We start from the raw sequence: 19226 nt of genomic DNA, 5'->3' as shown, positions 1-19226 counted from the left end.
CATGACTACAGGGGATTCATTTTCTCTCTTGTATATCTGTTTCCCAATCAGTACATTCATGCTGATGACAGTTAAGGTTTTTGAGCAAAAGTTTGAAATCTCTAGATTATACCTCTATGTCACTAAAAAGTTTCCTGCAAAATCCACTATAATTTCCATACTATTTTGACAGGAGAAAACATGCATATATATGAAAAAAGTGAGTATATATAATAAATAAAAATAAATAGAAAATAATCATAGAATCACAGAATGATTTGCATTGGAAGGGACCTTAAAGACCATCTAGTTCCAACCTCCCTGCCATGGGCCCCATGCCTTCCAGGCTGCTCAAAGCCTCATCCAGCCTGGCCTTGAGCACTTCCAAGGATGGGGCATCCATGACATTCCTGGGCAATCTGTGCCAGCCTTGCAGGAAAGAATTTCTTCCTAATATCTAGTTCAAATCTACCCTCTTCCAGTTTAAAAGTGTTGCTCCATGTTCCGTCACTCCATGCCCTTGCAGAAGTTCAACCTTCTCTAGGTTGAACAACATCAACTCTCTAAGCCTGTCTTCATAAGAGTGGTCCTTCAGCCCTCTCATCATCTTTGTGACCCTCTTCTGGATTCACTCCAGCAGCTCCATGTCCTTCCCATGTTGGGCGCTCCAGAAGTGGACACAGCTCTCCAGGTGGGGTCTCATGAGAGCAGAGCAGAGAGGGAGAATCACCTCCCTGGACCTGCTGGCCGTGCTTCTGTTGATGCAGCCCAGGATATGACTGGATTGCAGGCACACATTGCCAGCTCATGTTGAGCTTTTCATCAGCCAATACACCTAAGACCTTCTCAGGGATGCTCTCAATTCATTCTCCACCCAGCCTTGTAATAGTGCTTGTGATTGTCCTGCCCCAGATGCTGCACCTTGGACTTGAACTTCATGCACTCAGCATGGGCCCATCTCTCAGATCTGTACAGGTCTCTCTGGATGGCCACTCTTCCATCCAGTGTGTTGACCACACCACACAGTTTGATATCATCTGCAAACTTGCTGGGTGGTGCACTCAGTCCCACTATCTATGTGTATAAAATACATAAATATATAAAATATTAAAAAAAAAATAAAAATAAAAATAAAAAAAAATATATATATAAATATAAAATTACAAAACCTCCAGAATTTAGACCTTTAGAAATTTTTCAAATTTTAAACTTTCTCTGAAAATAGAATAAAGGTCAAATTCTGCCTGCCTTATACATGTATGAAATGAACAGTTGTACTACAGTGATGTGCTGCCAAGATTTGAACAATAGGGGCTTTCAGAAATGTTTCTCTTTATCCAGTGATAAGCTTGGTGTGGTGACATGTGTGTGCACACAGAGGAGATAAGAGGGACTGAGCATTATATATTTTTTTTTTACTTTTTAAAACACAGACTTTTTTAGAACCCAGAAGCCAGACAGCATGTTGTAGCCCATTGATTTTGTGTATTTTTTGTTGTCCTAGGCACACTATCTTGCTTGTGACTTTAATTTGTACTAATATTACTAATATAAAAGGTGCAGTCAGAGGGTTAACACTGTATGCATTTAAGGACATAATATTCATGTGATAAGGACATATGTTATATATTCCCATATGCAGAACTTAGTGAAGTTGTCATTTGGTGTGGTTAGAGGAGAAAAAGGACATTCAAAGTATTTTTATGACCTCATCTCAGTATATTTTTGTCATGTGAGAAGACCAAAAGGAGCTAGCTGAAATGCCAGGCAGAGGCCTGAAAAGAAGGTACTTATTCATCATCTAAATGTTTTAGAACCTTGTATCATCCAGAAGCTGGAGATCTTCTAGTGACCTGAATAGGAAAAAGTTATGGAACAGTTCTCCATAGAAATTTCTATTTGTAAAGTGACTTCTTTACCAGTAAAACTAGATGCACTTCCCTTCATCCACTGGGCATATGACCTTATCATAGAAGGATAACAAATTGGTTAAACAAAGACTTTCATTTGTGAACCCATGTTGACTGTGCCTGATTGCATTATTCTTTAAATACCTTTCAGTAGTACCCAGTATAATTTTCTCCATATTTTTTCCAGGAGCTGAGGTTAGACTAACAGCTCTGTAGTTCCCTGTGTTTTCCCCCACACCCTTTTTGTAGACAGGAATATTGCTGGCTGTCTTCCATTCAGCTTCCCCAGGCTGCCAAGACCTTTGGTAGATGATCAAGAGGGATTCTGCTGTTACATCTGCCAGCTCTTTCAGTACCCTGGGATGATTCCTGTCAGGCCTCATGGACTTGTAGACATGCTGCTGATAGATCTGGTCCCTTACAACAGAAAAATCTTTGGAAGATAGCTACGGTCTTGATGTTGTAGTCAAGATCATATATGTCTGAATTTAAGGTTTTAATAACTGATCTTGTCTTACTTCAAAAGTTGATTTGTGATTTTGCATAAATAGAAAAGGAAAGGGGTGGAATTAGCAAGAGTCCAGGACAAGGCAAATGACAGCCTTTAAGTTATCTACTTTTGAAAACCTAGAAATGAGAGCAGGCTTCCTAAATCTCAGCACTCAGTTCTTTTCAGCTAACATACCAGATGCTTTCATCCCCTCCTGCTGGTGTTGTACAACTATGACTCTACCAGGAGATGCAGAAAGATTTCCTGGGTCCCAAGTCCAGTTGCATCTTGCCCCCAAGTTAAGATGTAGTCTTCCCTTGCCTCTATCTCTCCTTTGCTGCTGACAGCACTGGCTTCCGAAGCCAAAGGGGAGCTGCAGTATTTTCTCCCACATACCCTGGTGTGGGTGGCTGAAGGAGCAGGACTGGAGACTGCGCTCTGAAGAGTATCTTGTAGAAGACACGATAGGAGCCTTCTGTTGGTATCTACTACTCTATTGTCCATTTTATAAGGATTTTGCTGTCATCAAGCGTTCAGATCATGATGATGTTGTAAAGTGTTTGCCTTAATGGTTGCACATGAGAAACTTACTTTCATTTTACTTGCTTCTTCAATCAGGAAATATATTTCAAATAGCATTAAGATTTGAAATTTAAAAGATCAAATGATCTGAATAAGGCAGGCGTCCTGTGAGAAGTATGATATATATATTGTTTGCTAATATCAGTATGCAAAACAAGGGCAATGACTACACAGTTAAAAATGTAATTCTGTCTATTTCTGAAATAGGAATATATTGATTTCTTGACTCTTAAAATTCTTTTAAATTCAATATTAGTCTGATGCTGACTACGTGGGACTGTTACTTTGTTCTTTTGGTGTAGTTTTTATCCTTTGCTTTTCTGCTTGCTTACCATTATGTTTTTTCTATTTATGTATTAGCTTTTGTTTTGATTCAAAGGAAGTGTTACCAAATATGAAAAATATTGTCAGTTAAGTGTACTTTGTATCCAAATCCAGCAAAGCACTATTTAATTCTATGCATAATTTGACTGAAATTGTACAGAAAGCAATAATTTTCATACTAATACGTTACTTATCTATAAGTTGCTTCCTTTGAAGTCTGCAAAAAAAGGTCTCTGAAGGTTTTAGTTTGCAAACTCCCTGCTTTAAGAAATATCTTTTACTTTTGGATTTTACTTGTAAATTTCTTTTTCTGATGCAAGTCTCTGACCTTTTATTTTCTTAGCCATCATGTATGTAATGGGAGCACTCGGTCCTGCAGCTGGATACTTGCTAGGAGGACTTCTTATTGGTTTCTATGTTGATCCCAGGACAACTGTTTATATTGACCAGAGTGATCCCCGATTCATTGGAAACTGGTAAGGATCAAGTGTTTTCCAAAAACTACTCTCTAAATGGCTAGTAGGGAATTGAGACAGGTTGGGAAATCATATCCTGTGGGAGTTTGTTTAAGGTTGTGGAAGAAAGCCAAGGAAGAGGAGGTTTCTTTTGGTTCTTACACACTAACCTGTGTCAGAAAGGGAACCACAGAACAGCATGGGCACATAGCATGGAAATCCTCCTGCTCTGTGGCTGCTCCAGGACTGTGTCTGACCTAGTGACAGTGACAGTGCTCTCAGCACAGGGTTGGCAGGACAGAATATCCATGTTGCAGGAGCCCATTGAGGATCACTGCTGCCTGTGGCTGGAAGGTGGCTTAACCCCTTCTCTGGTTTTCTAGAGCAGGCAGCACAAAATGCTGAGCTCTGCTGCCCAGGTAAGAAATGGTAGACTTTGTTTATTCTGGTCTAGGAGAAGGAGGTAGGATGGGGTCAGAACATGACCTTTCCCATCTTGTTTCTCAGGGTGATGGTTTGTGTTTGGGCAACAGATGATGTAAACCATCATGCTGTTCTCTAGTAAAGAGTAGGCTTCCAGCAGCACTGAGATGTAACAGCCATGATCATTAATTCATGTCTTTGAGCAGCCTCTGATGGATGGCCTCCTTGGAAATGTCTCTTTGAGGAAGCAGGTCTTGAGGAGGCTCTAGCTGACTTTTCTCAGTTAGTTCATAAATCTGCCTTAAAAGTTTTTTGTGCAAGCCCAGAAAAAACTTAAGTTCATTATCCCAGACGGAAATCTCTACTTTCTAGGTGTAGGGTGCAGTGTCAGTTCTTGTGCACTGGATTAGTGGTTGTCATTGTGCCATCCCAGCCAGACTGCATTAGTTTCTATTTATCCTGCAGTGATGTCTCATGACAGTTGATGTAAAAAATTCTCTTTCTGGAGTGTTCTTAAGTCTTTGAAGATATATCATTGCTTTATGTATCTTACTTACTCCAAGAGCATTGCTGCACAGGACTCTCCAGCCAAATTTTCAGTGCTCAGTTAACCTGTGACTTTGGGGTTAATGACTCTGCTCTCATGTATATACTGATGTATCTCACAGGAAAGATTTGTCCTGTGAATATTGCTGCAGTGTAAAAAATATGGTTTGACTGTTCTTGAATAGAAGATTAGAAACCAAAGCAAAATATTCTACATTCTTTGTAAAACTCTGGCATTTAATGAGTTTTTAAGGACATGTCAGAACTGGTAGTCAGCATCTGCTCTGTACTTCTTAACAGAGATTGTGAACAGGCCCATAAATACATTTCATAATTATAGCCACTGAGCTCCATGGCAAGAGTTGTGAGAAGTCACCTCTTAGAACCATTTCTGTGGTCAGGCTTTGAGAACATATGCTATATCAGGTCTTGCAAGAAAAACAGGAAAAAGAGCTTGAACATTTTCTGACAAATTGCTAAATGCATTTTACGTATCTCCAGTGTTTAATGTCACCTGCAAAAAGTATCTTGGTGAGTTCAGTTTTACACAGAGATGCTAGCAGAAGTGATATAAATATGACTGAAGAAAGGGAAGGAAATTGTCTTTCAGCATCTCTGCAGATTCTAGCCAACACAGAAAAGTAAAAGTCATTCAGTTTTCCATCATGTTTATTAAATCTGTAGAGACTGCCTTTCCCTGAGCAGTATTCCAGGTCCTTGTATTATGTTTGAATTTTTGGCTCTCTTCGTTTTTTCTCTGAAAGTTTCTTAAAACTAAACCCTGCTATCAGATCTCTGCTAATTTGTTTCACAGTCTGTGGTGGCATCGTGAAAGTTTGGTGGTGTTCATAGCATCTGCACCTCATTATCTTTTCTCTTTCTGAAGCTTTGTCTGCCCCTTAGGACAGAGACTCCCATGGTGTGAGGGTTGTTCCTTTGTCCCTTTCTGCTCACTGACTGCCCAGTCAGTTGCAGAGAGCTCTGAAAGCACAGACTTTCAAACCACTGAGATGTATTTTCTGGGACCATGACATTTTCTCCTTGGAGGGAAGTGTCACGTAGCCGAGTTTATTTTTATTTATGTAATCTAACAAATTGAAATATAAGAGTAGTCTAGCACTTACTTCATCTGACATGCTTTTTAAAAGTAGGGTGCAGTTGTGAAAGTTAATGGGCAGTCCTATTTGAGCTTTCTCAGCCTTGTCTTCTTTGAAGTGAATTAGTGTCTTTGATTTTCATCTTTCCATTATTAGAGCTGTAAGGTTTCTAATGTAGCTTATTGCAGAAACCTAGTGGAAAAATTCCATTAATAAAGGAGGCAATGATTACAGACAAAATAGTAAACACAGCAACTATAATATACGCCAAGGAAAATTACAGTAAAGCCAATTTTTAATTTAAGCTGTTTCTTTCTAAAAGAAATATCTCATATATGCAGGAAAGGTAACTTGTTTTATCTCCTGTGAAACTTCCTAAGCAAAGTGAGTGATTATTTCTCAGGGTTATTTCTGACCTGATTCTTCCTCGAGTTTCACAGAACTTGGGTTCATTCTCCTGGGTTTTGCACACCTCGGCTTTCTGTAGGTGCTTTGGGCTAAAGTGTTCACCAGCTGTCTATGTCTATGTCAGCCCACCAAATATTTAAAGCTGTTTTTTATCCAAATGTGTTAACTGTAGGGATATCTGTTAGAAATCATCCATCATGTTGGTGTCTTTGAAAACTGTTAATGTGTTATACAGGGATCTCATGAGTTGTGGAGTAGCCCTTGGCAGTCTATCAGGTGCTTTGCATCAAATTTTCTTTTGCTGCCACATTTCTGAGTGTTTGCCTAGATTTGAATCTGTTTAATGCTTGGATCTTCCAGTATAGTCTTTCATCGGCATTCCACACAGGAAGTTTAAAGGAATTCTTCCAGCACTGTCTGGTCCTTCCTTCATTTTAATTGCTTTCATTTGAGGTCCTAGAGCTTGTGCAGATGTCTTTGAGGTGCTCTGCGTATTTTCTTTGACTTTAAAAGACAGAAAAATCAAGGGCTTTTTAATTAATACAGATCCTGCTCTGACCTCTCGTTTCCCATTGCAGGTTTCCTTATTATTTTTGATACTATCTTTTGTCTGTTTTCCAATGCTTTGATATTTCTCCAGGAAGATGTGAAGTGCAGACGGTGCAGATAATTGCATCCAGTTCTGCATTGGTGACATCTCCAGCACTCAGTATGTGACCATAATTGTCCCTTTGGATTTGAATTTCATCTCAGGCTACATCACAGGCCCCTGTCTCCTTTGCTGTTTCCTGCCCAGTGGGTGGTTTCAGATTTCTGTGTATTATTGCCACCGATTGTTTCTTTGATCAGTGCCTTTGCAGCTTCTGCCTTTGAGATCCTGAAAGGGATGTCACTACATTTTTATAGTCTACTGATTTATTCTCTATCTGATAGTGCTGACTAATCCTCCTAAAAATCTGCTTTCTAATCCGTGTATGTTATCAGTTAAAATGAATGAATAGGGGATTTTCTGCTTACATAATATCCAAACCAGTCAAAACTTCCACTCACTTAGATTTGCCTCACAAAAGCTTCCGGTACAATCCTAACAAATCGTTTGTTTGGTGTTTGCATAATCATTTACCACAGAAAACATTAACCATACATATGTATTTGCCTTCATTTAAAAATACAGTTTGTGATATCTTTGCATTGCAAATACGAGGCCAAATGCTTTTCTTTTTTTGTGTTCATTATCCTATCTACTCCCTACTTGTAAATGTTCGAAGTTCCTTTTGTAACTTCTTTTTTTAAGTGGAATGGATATAGAAAAGAAGTAAAAATGTTTCTCCTATTGGGCTTGAGTGGAAAGTTTTTGGTGGTGTGATAGTGCTGGAAGCTTCCCCTGTGTCTGAGAGAACCAATGCTAGCCAGATCCTAGAGAGACCCTCAGGGCCAAGGCCCAGCCCGTCAGTGATGGTGGTAGTGCCTCTGGGATAACATGTTTAAGATGGGGGAAAAACTGTGCAACTGCAGCTGAAGAGAGGAGTGAGAATAGGGAGAGCAACAGCACTGCAGACGCCAGGGTCAGTGAAGAAGGAGGGGAGAAGAGATGCTCCAGGCAGAGATTTCCCTGCAGCCAATGCTGAAGACCATGGGGAGGCAGACTGTCTTCCTACAGCCCATGGAGGTCTGTGACGGAGCAGATATCCACCTGTAGCCTCTGGTGGACCCCATGCCAGTGCAATTGGATACCCAAAGGAGCTGTGCCCCTGGGGGAAGACTGTGCTGGAACAGGATCCTGGCAGGCCCTGTGGAACCACTGAAAAAGGAGCCCATGCTGAAGCAGGTTTGCTGACAGGACTTGTGACCCTACTCACCATGGGCTGAAAAGTGGTTATCTGCTCTACCATGGTCCTCCATGGGCTTCAGGGGGACAACCTGCATTACCATGGTCTTATCCTGAGTTTGCAGGGTAGTTGCTTCTCCAGCTCCCAGAGTGCCTCATCCCCCTCCTGATTCTCTCACTTTGGAGGGCTGTTTCTCTCACATTTTCTCACTCCCTTCACACAACAGCTGTGCAGCATCTTTTACCCTTTCTTAAATAAGTTACCACAGAGGTGCCACCAGCATTGCTGACTGGCTCAGTTGTGGGCAGTGATGGATCTCCTGTGGAGCTGGCTGGAGCTGGCTCTGTCCAGCATGGGGGCAGCTCATGGTGTCTTCTCACAGACACATTCCTGTGGCCCACACCCCACTATCAAAACCTTGCCATATAAGTTCAGTACAAGTAGATTATACATATATATAAATATATATTGAGACTTGCATTTCCAGTACAGGGGGAGAACTCTGTGCTGAATTCTGAGGTTGTTTCAGCTTCACTGAAACATCTATGCAAGTTTATCCATATTTCCCTCCAGTCATTCCTTGCAATATGAATTTAGGAGAGAAATTGTTATCTTATATTCTACTGTCACCCTCTGACTGCAGAAGGTTAAGTCTAGAGTACTTTCTATTAAGGCCTTTTGCCATTTGTGGTGGTGTGGTAAAGTTCATTAAGCTTTTTGGCCCCAGGGAAGATAACTGTATGCCTGCAGCCTGAAGGGCACTTTTCTGGCATGCCACTACATTGCCTCTTCTTGTGAGTCTTTCCCAGGTCATTCCATGTGAGGCAAGGGATCATTCCAAAGTTGTTTATATCCTGTTCTTATAAGAGGGATAGAAGAAAGCATTCTTTGTGAAGAATTTTAGATATGAACCCCACTATGAACTGCAACACATCAGTTGTTTACAGTCAGGCTTGGGAGCTCTTAATAGGGAAGGAAGAGAGTAGGATAGTCAGGGCAGTGGGATAGTCATGGGAAAGAACAGATTTAGCCCTGATGGGCATTTGGTTTTTTCATGCTCACCAGAGGAATACTATATTGCTTTACTGGGAATTGTCCAAGAAAGGCAAAGTCAAAGTGAATATCTGTTTCTCAGCACCTGATACTGAGTAATTACCAAAAATGAAAATTTACTGGAACTCAAAGCTGACACTATTTCATAGTATTTGGTGAGTTCTGTGTAAGTACCTTTGTCAGTAGACGAGCCAACAAAAACACCTTCCAATTAAGGGGTTTGGTGCAGTGAAGGTTCTCCCCAATTCCAGGTCTTTACTTTTAATTTCAATGTTCCATATTTTGCAAATATGCCTTTCCAGCCAGTGCAGCCTGCAATAACTCCTTCGTTTTTTTTTTTAATTCTATGTAATGCATTGTCTTGCATTTTATTTCCTGTCTCTCAATATTAGGTGGAGTGGATTTCTCCTTTGTGCCATTGCAATGCTCCTTGTGATATTCCCCATGTTTACCTTTCCGAAAAAGCTCCCGCCTCGACATAAAAAAAAGAAAAAGAAAAAGAAGATGAACTCTGATGATGTTTCAAGTGATGATGAAGTCATGAAAGAGAAAACAAATAGCAAAATGCAAGCAGACAGTGCAGTTCCTGCCTCTATGGGATTTGGGAAGAATGTTAAAGGTGAAGTTTGGTTTTAATTTTTAAATGCTATGCGTTTTTTATACAGGGTCATCTAGGATTGTATGAGTGTAGTTGAAGGTAGAACCTTGACATTGTATACTTAATATTATGTTTTGTTATTAAGTTTTTAATGGATGGTCGTCCTCCAATTACAAAATACAGTGGTGACTGTAAGACATTAATTTACTTAAATTCTTGAGGTATTTAATGTGCACCTGTAACAAGCCTATTTCAAATACCTATAGGACTTTTAACATGAGAATTTTTTGTGCACCTGACAGTTTGTAACAGCCATAGTTGCTTTAGGCTGCCTTCCATAGAATAACGTGCTCTTCTAGAATTATGAGTGAAACCATAAAAAGATTTAAATGAAAAAGAATTCAGTTACATTAATGCATTTGAATTAAGAAAGATTATTTGCTTCGTATGCCTTTCCTGGCTATTTTTATACCACAAGCTATTTGTTTTCAGAAGGTTAGGAGGAATGAAACTTATGCTGATTTTAAAACAAGAAGAGATCAAAAGAGTGGCAAGTAACAGGTTTTTATTTTGCTCAGGAAGTCCACCATTAATGTGAAATCCAACAGTAAGTAGTAATCATTGATGAAATGCCATGGGAAGAAGGGCAGTGTTGTTAAAACTTAATGCAAAACATACATTTGGAGTTGACAGTACAGGCTTAGCAGTGTCATAATATTGACTAGTATAGGACAAGAGTGAATGTGCCTTATTGCTCTTGTGCTATCAGTTCTGTTGTGTCCTCCTTGGATTCTATGATACAAATGCTGATTGTGCCATTTTATGGTAGCTTGATGAATGCAATAGGGATAGAAGAAACCCATGAAATGTCATTTGTACCATTAGATGTAATTTAAACTCAAAACTTTGTTGATGTGAACATTAGTGTTACTGTTTCATTGGATATCAGTCCAGGATACGATTGGCAGATATTTAATGACACATTTATGATTACTGTTTATATTGAATAGGCAAGGCTTAGCAGTAGCAGTGTACTGGTTTTAGATTAAAACCAGTGTAATTCTAGGTCATGTTTTCCCACATTTGATCTGGTTGACATTACATTTCCATCTGAAGTCTCAGGGTACCTGAAGTTACTGTTAATTTCTATGGAAGTAAAGAAAAAACAGGAGACCAGAATTTGGTGATACACCTTGGTTTATAACCTACAAAACACCATCTTAATCAAGGCACAGAAAGAGCAAAGTAAACCTGGAATATCAGATCTTTCTGAACCATGTTCTTCTATTGCTGGCAAAGTAGCTAAAAAAGTGTTGGAGGACCAAGAAGAGCATGTTGTCTACTTCCCTGTTTGAAGACTCTGTTCCCCTTATTTGTGAGTCTCCTTACATAATATTTTCTCCTAAATCCATAAAGCAAGCTGAGGGGTTTTTTGGCCTTCAAACCAGCAAACGCTGTTCAGGGCTACTTCTGCCAAGGGTTTCTCACTAACCTAGGGAAATGGAAGAGAAGAGTTCAGTCTTTGCTGGGCTCCTTCCTAATCATTGCAGGCAATGTTATAGCAGATGGAATGCTTCATCTCATAGGTGTACCTGGAAAAGATACAGGGATTCAGACAATCTCTGCTTCTGTATGAGTATGCTGATGCTGGTTCTCTGTTTCTGTACAGAATTGCACCTTCCAGGTCATGTTATGTCACTACAAGCACAGCACATACACAGAAAACAAGTATACTCTTAGGAAAATGTTTCTAATACTTTTTTTTCCTCCCCCCCAAAAAATGAAAACTACTGTATATTTCATTTTAACATGTGATTTTTAGTATCTGTCTAAATGTCTAAATTTAGTATCTGTCTAAATGCATATCATACTGTCTACAAAATTCTATATTAATATATTAGTAAGGCCACCAAATCAGAGCCCCTTCTATACAAAGCTTTTCATTTTCTTTAGGCGAGAAACTTTACCACATGAAGCAGTGAAGAGCAGCATTGTATTTTACATGTCAGAAACATACCAAGCAAGTTGAGGTAACACAGAGAAAAGTATTTTGCTATAAGCTGGTAATAGCTTTCCCATTAGGTGTCATTTACCCTAGCAAAGAGGGCCTGAAGCAGGAATGCACTCTCATTTAATTATTTTTCAAGTTTAAGTGGGCTTTATGGAATGAGATGATGCCTCAGGCTTCTCAGATGAGGCAATTTCATTTATAATGGGAAGGAAAAAAGGATCACGTGTCTAAGTCATTTAGTATTACTTCTTCTGAGATGTAATTTACATTTATACTTCTCATTGAATTTTAGGGCTTTATCTTTTTATAGCATGATGGGCAATATCTCCACTTAAGCAGTAGCCAGGAGACTGATGATTTAGTAGGTCACATCATCTGTTCTGTATTAATAAATATCAGTGATGCCATAGTTTGTCATGACAGAGGTCAGTGCCATTAAATCTGTAAAATTTGTGCAACTTTGGTGGAGAAAGTCTCAGGGAAGAAGCTTTTGTCATCTTCTACTACAATGATGTCTTATCTGGGAAGCCTGGCAAAGTTATTCTTGTCCTGCTGTAACTTCTCCTAATTTCACAGAAGTTAGTTCTCTGTATGAATGAAAAGGAACTGAAAAGGTCTGAGGGAAGAGGGCCAGGATCCTATAGGCTGCTACTATATGATTAAGAAATAAACTAAAAACTGGCTCCATCTGCAAACCTCCAACTAAGACAGAAAATATACATAATTTTTTGTTTTTTCCCTTGATGCAAGGGCTTGGAATTCGTCTTTACTTACATATTTATGTCACAAGTAAACACTGAGAGAGAGAGAAATTTTTTCAGATGCAGCTATCAAAATTATTAAAACATTGAACAGGTCACTGAAGGAAGAAAATTGTATGCAGTTTATTGGGAAAAAAGAGGTAGTGTAGGTAGCATGATCTGGAGATTTATAGTGAAGAAACCACAGTTCAATCCCATATATGCAAATAATTCAAGAATCTGAGCAGGCAAAACCACTGTTTTCATTATTAAATGGATACCCCTAGGGTTTTTTGCCTTGGAAACTGTATCTGCAGTCCCTTTTACGTACTGCTGAAATGAAACTTGCTGGATATGGGAGCAGTGTGAAGAAAAGCAATGTATATTTTACCTCAAATGTACTGTTCTGATCTGAAGGGTGTTAATTACATGTACTTTGTAGTCTTTGGTTTTCTTTTTAACATTTGAGTTTTGTCTCTGTGTACAGCCCTTTCTTAAATGTGGGGTATTCCTGTTTGCCTTTTCACATCTACCATCTGTTGTGTGCCCACCTCAGCCAGTCCCTGCCAGGGACTGAGACAGGAAAAATAATGCTGATAAATAATCAGAATAAATGCCGATGCTCGTCAGGGCATCAGCAAAGGTAAAAACAACTCCCAATGGGGAGTTCGTGGATGTAGGCTTGTGAATGTAGGTTGAATCCACTGAAGTGCTCTGCCATCATAGGATCTGGACTGGATTTTCTTGAGGACAAGTTGGCTGGGACAGGAAGAGGAGGAGAAGAGAGTGGTCTGAGTGTGGGGAGCTTGGGGAGCACTCTGACTTTCAAAGAGTTCAGGAGACCGTGGGCTGGAGATCCTGCTGTGCTACAGACCTTGAGTGAGTCTCTCCCCCCTCACCATTTCTTAGGATGTCTTGAAGAGCTCAAAATAGAAAAAAAAAAAAAAAAACAGAAAAGAAAAAAAAAAAAAAAAAAAAAAAAAAGAGGAAAGGTTGGCATGGCCCCGTGTGGTTGTGAGCAGTGCTAGCTGGACTCTTGAGGAGCTTCTCTAAATCAAGTTAACAATAGTAATAACCAGATCAAACTAGCTCTTAACCTCCCTACTCTTTATGGGATATTAGGGTCTGTCTGGTGACCACCCAGGTACTTAGAGCATGTCTTGAAAATGCTTGAGAAACTGAATTGAATGAGGTTATTTAAATGGTATGTGAGTAAATAATGAAATGAAACACATGACCAAATATTATTCTAGAATTTAGTGATTAGCTCCATGCAGAATACATTTGAAGTACTTGTGTGTGACTGAAAATGCTCAGTTCTATTCTGAAGAACAAATCAGAAATTCTGTCTCAAACCTTGGCTCTGCCTTGTACTGCATGGGAGCAGAAGCTGCCCCTGAGGCCTTGGGGTGAAGACAGCCTCCTTCAGAGCTGCAGACCTGGGTAGTGCCATCCAGGCTTGGAGCACCAGCAGAAGGGAGGTCCTTTGGCTAATATCTGCATCACCCTTACAAAGAGCTTTGATGATGGACTATGAAAGGACACTGCTGTAGACTGGGGTGGTTAGTTCCCCTGGTTGTATTCATTGAAATGTCTTGGGCTAGAGGCACAGGAACAATTACAAAAGACAATATATTAAATTATGAAAAAGGAGACTAAGTCAGAATTACTTGAGTTTTTATTGAAATTATTTTTAGAGTGCTTCGAGAGTTTTGCTTAGAGCAATATTTATGAATAGTTATATCATTTGAAGATTTTATGCTTTTGCCTTACCAGAATCAAGCAGTGGTCCAGAACATTAGTGAAAGGAAGTAATGTAATTATAGAATCATAGAATAGTTTCTGTTGGAAGGGACGTTAAATGTCATCTAGTTCCAACCCCCATGCATGGGCAGAGACACCTCCCACTAGACCAGGCTGCTCAAAGCCTCATCCAACCTGGAGTTCAATGCTTCCAGGGATGGGGCATCTACAGCTTCACTGCACAACCTGTCTTACTTTCTCACCACCCTCACACTAAAGACTTTCTTCCTAGTAACTAATCTAAATCAACCCTCTTTCATCTTAAAACCACTCCCACTTGTCCTATCACTACATGCCCTTGTAAAAAGTCCCTCCACAGCCTTCCTGTAGGTCACCTTCAGGTACTGGGAGACTGTTATAAAGTCTTCCTCCTCTCCAGGCTGAACAACCCCAACTCTCTCAGTCTGTCTTCATAAGAGAGATCTTCCAGCCCTCAGGTCATCTTCGTGGCCCTCCTCTGGACTCACTCTTAGCAACTCCATGTCCTTCTTGTGTTGGGGACCCCAGACTACACACAGTACTCCAGGTGGGATCTCATTAGAGCAGAACAGAGGGGCAGAATCACCTTTTACCTGCTGGGTCAGCCTTGACCATTTTTTGGTGGGGCCCTGAATACTAAATGCTGACCAGAGAAAAAAGTTTTCAGAGACTCTGAAGGGAAAAAAAAATAGTAAGACTATCAATCCAGTCCAGCAAGACAGGTCTTAACTTATTTTTAGTTAGATATTAGGTTATTTTATAAAAAGAAAGAAAAAAAGAAAAAAAAAACCCCAAAAGAAAAGATGAGGATGTTTAAGATTTTAATTGCTCCACAGAAAAGTAAACATGTTTGCAGCCATACTAAAAAGTGATTTCAGTTTTAGGAATCAACAGAAATTTATTTGTTCAAATGACAGAATGAAGGTGACTGGAAGCTCACATAGCATTGTTTCTGATGCACATTTGCAAAAACAGAGGGTTTTTTTTAAGACCTAAAAATCAGAACCCAACAGGTTTGTGGCCTATGTCTAGTCACAAAATAAGATGACATTGAAATGTTTTTAAATGCATGAAATGTTTAAATGCATGATTGATTATGGAGAACAAAGAATCATTAAAGTTTTTGGCATTCTTGCTTTTTACTAGAATTAATGTGATTGAAAGCTATGAGATACTTATAGTGCCTTTCTATTATAGGTATTTAAATTCAGAAGTGTCATACAGATTCTGTCACAGAGGATTTGACTATAGTCATAGGGAGAAACCAGGAAAAACCTAATTCTGAATATATATTTTAATTGCAAATTTCTTACTATATGGCAGCTTTTCCCTGTGTGCCAGATAGTTGCTCTTTATAAGTCATAAAGAGCTTCAACCCACAACTGCTCCAGGTACTGTATATTACTGCAGCATGCAGGAATAATCTGTGTTTTATTTCATGACAAAAATTGCAGTAATCAGCAGAGCCGTTCCCTGAAGAACCCTTCACATGGGTGTAAGAGAACTTATGCTTATTCCAAGACCTTGAGTTTTATCTACTTAGCTGTAGGAATACAGTTGGAAAATACTAATTAGTTCTGAAGTTAATGATGATCTTTAGGCTGAGTGCTCAGCTGAGATGTAAGTAGGAGTCAACAGAAAGTACAGCTCTACATCTGAACATGGGAGCAAAATGTTTGTTTGCTCTGCAGTTCTTTACTTAATTATTCAGTATATTTAAGACAAAAATTCTAAATCAGACATTTTGCTGAAGCTCAGTTTTACCAAGCAGGCCTAAAATTTACCAGGTATGATATTTGGACCAGACCCTTTAAAATAATCTGTTCAGCGCAGATGCCTTGAATTCAGCCCTTGGCTAAGGACTTCCAGTTCATTTCTACAAAGAGCACTTGGTTAATCATCCTCATAAATTCTATTTTTTATCTGTGATATCTGTTCTGAAAGTTGCTATCTTATGATTTTTTTCCACATGTTTTTAGCATGGGTGAGCAGCTGCCACCAAAGACCTGAGTTTCCATCAGGACTGATGGAAACACAGCTGACTGAGGCTTTTCCTCTTAATGTTTGCTGATTCCTTTCTCACAGCAGCAGCAGCAGCACCATCATAACTGATTGCTTCTGTGGCAGGGGGAGAAGCATTCAATCCTGCTTCTTGTTTCTGAGGAAATCCTGCCCTGCTGCAGCCCTGTGATGGCTGTTTTCTTAAACTGCTTCATCTGTCCCTATGAGAGGCTTTGCAAAAGCTGGTTTAGAGTATCTTGGCTCTTGCCCTTTGGTTTCTTTTTGCATCTAAGCCCCCATCAGCTAACTCAGCCCAAGACAGCCCAAAAATAGACACAAAGGCAAAGCTGGTGAGGTTTGAGGGCTGACATCTGATGGTCACCTTTTTCTCTCTTTTATTTCCTTTTGAACAGTAAGATAAATTCAGATCAACTGTATTTTGAACATGCAGCATATTTGCCAGTTAATAGTGATATTATTTTATCTTTGTACTTGCTACTGTAATGCAGTTTCATTATAGTTTCTATATATTCATGCTGGTATTAAATGCTCTCATATTGCTGTTATCTTTTTTCTTTCTGTTCTTCTATTGGAAACAGTGTCACATTTTTTACAAAGCTGTAGGTGGTTAAAACATTAAGATCCAAATACAGGAGTGCTTCTTAATGTGATTTATGTATTGCTTATTTCCAGCAATTTTGTATTTTGTATTTAACATTTAATATGTTTCCTCATATAGGCAGCATTAGAGCATTTGACTACATTAAATTTATAAACCCTGTACTCTTAACAAATTCAGTATAAATTTTGATGACTGGCATAAGCTAAGATTGGATGTAGTCAGACAACTTAGGTGCTAATTTGCAGCCTGACGAGTTCTGACATGATGAGAGTCTAAATTCTGTTTGCTTTTACGCAGATAACCTACTGGAGTCAATGGAGAAAGTGAGACAGATTTTTGACTTGACGACTTTTAACATCAATAAAATTCTCCCTCAGTTGTTTTTACTCAGTGTTGTATTTCTAATGAGTACTCTTGTCATGGAGTTCAATGGGCTTTGATTCAAGCAGTGTTCAATGAAAGAAAACAAACTGTAGTTAGATAAAATACTTGAACAAAAAGTCTGATATTGGTAGAAGCCCCAAGGAAAAAAAATGTTTAAAATCTCACCATCTAAATCTGAAAAAAAAAGGAAGTCTTGAATAGAGCTATCATCATCTGAAGATAATCTGACATCATAACAGGACTGAGTTAAAAGTATTTGTTTCCTTTAATTACAATGGTGAATTTAATGGCCTTTTGATATTTGATTTGAGGATGATTGCAGCATCTATGAGTAGTTTTTCATTTACGTTAATGATGTGCTCTCATTTTTAATTGATTTATCCCTTCTGAGAATATTAAATTAGTTGTATGTAAAGGTATGCTGAGATTCATTGATATTATTGACAAGATTTTTTCAGCGTGCTTTGTCTGCATCTGTTGGAAATGCATTTAAATCATGTAGAAAAATATTTAATTAAAAATGTTTTGTTTCCCTTTTCAACTATAGTAGCATCTTCCCAGATTTCCAAGAGTGGTCCATGAAGCAGCAAATTACAGGGGGAGTTTGATCCCTGTTTTCCTCCTGTGGAGTGCAAAACTCCTGACTTTCAGTTCAGCAGTGTGATACATGTTACCTTGCAGAAAATGGCAAGATAAGACATCACAATAATTCCAGAACTGCTACACTGGTTCGCTGTTTTCCTTTCCTTTATAGCCTTACTATGCAGACCTCAGCTGTGTGTGTGAAAAGTGGGACTGCAGCCCTGAGGGGATGCAATGAGGTAGGGTTAAGAGCAGAGAGCAAAGGATTGCAATCCCAAATATGCACTCTCCCACCCAGCAAATGTAGCCAGATGCTAGCAAGCCATTATTGCCAGTCCATCTCAAAGAAAATCGATTTGTTTTGTTTCAGCTTGCTTTTGTTTATCGCTCATTATTTATAACATCCGTTTGTCACTTTTGTCATTTTATAGAGCTTCCAAGAGCAGCTGTCAGGATCTTAAGCAACATGACATTCCTTTTTGTGAGTTTGTCATACACAGCTGAGAGTGCCATTGTCACAGCTTTTATTACCTTCATTCCCAAGTTCATCGAGTCACAGTTTGGCATCCCAGCTTCCAATGCCAGCATCTACACTGGTAAGGCATTGCCATGTAGTGTAAGATTGAAAGGGTTGGTGTTGTTTGACTGATGAAATGAATCAATAGAGGAACAAACCAAAAATGTGCTTGTTAGAACAGATAGTTTGACCTGGCTTTGTCTGTTTTGCCAGATATCCAGGCTGTTCTTTTATGTTTACTATATATGTTTAGTAAAATATAAAACCATTTATATTGTTAAACAGTTGAGGTTTTTAACAGAAACCTAGGCAGAATTTTTCTAATGTGTTAATGGTCTTCAGGGAGGAAAAACACAACAGAAACAATCTAGAAAACCCACAGGCATTACTGTGGTTTGTGTGCCTTAAGAGGTCTTTCAAAGCTGTTCTTATTTGATGTGAATTTTACTTTGTCTTTGATCTTTAAAATATCCTAATCGTTCATTTTCCCCAGTGATGCCTTCTTTATCTGTCCCATCCTTCAGTTATCTCTCTCCTCCAGGCTTGTGCTTTTTTCCATATTTACTTATTAACACTGAGCATATAATGATCTAGTCTAGTCAGGAGAGCTCTCTAAATCTTCTCCCACCTTTCATTTCAGGTCTGAGACCCCTCTTTTGCAGGAGTGTCACTTTCTCTGCTGCTACAGCAATGTACAGTGAAGTCCATCTTCTAACAGATCTATAAACCATAAAATTTAAGCTTCATACTACTCCCTTCCTACTCTGCAGGAAGGAGATATGGGAACTTCCCTAGGGAAAGGGGTCCTAATGTTTTGCAGAATTGGGGCCAAAGTCATGCAGATCATCTCCCTTCTCTCCTGGCTGCATCAAAGAGACTTGTCTTTATAAGCA

The 19226-nt window shown here is 39.1% G+C and overlaps 1 protein-coding gene across 1 annotated transcript in view; it reads left to right on the top strand.

The window, feature by feature from the left end:
* Window positions 1–19226, top strand: part of SLCO5A1 (solute carrier organic anion transporter family member 5A1) — a 74145-nt gene that overhangs the window by 27781 nt on the left and 27138 nt on the right. Inside the window, exons 3-5 of the mRNA XM_030444695.1 lie at window positions 3629–3761; window positions 9489–9715; window positions 18248–18412. Of these exons, the coding sequence (XP_030300555.1) occupies window positions 3629–3761; window positions 9489–9715; window positions 18248–18412 (525 nt within the window). The remainder of the gene's footprint in view (window positions 1–3628; window positions 3762–9488; window positions 9716–18247; window positions 18413–19226) is intronic.

The sequence above is a fragment of the Calypte anna genome, chromosome 2, assembly GCF_003957555.1.
Source record: "Calypte anna isolate BGI_N300 chromosome 2, bCalAnn1_v1.p, whole genome shotgun sequence".
Taxonomy (NCBI): Eukaryota; Metazoa; Chordata; class Aves; order Apodiformes; family Trochilidae; genus Calypte; species Calypte anna.
The sequence above is the reverse complement of the archived record's forward strand: the minus strand, read 5'-3'. Positions and strand labels throughout refer to the sequence as shown.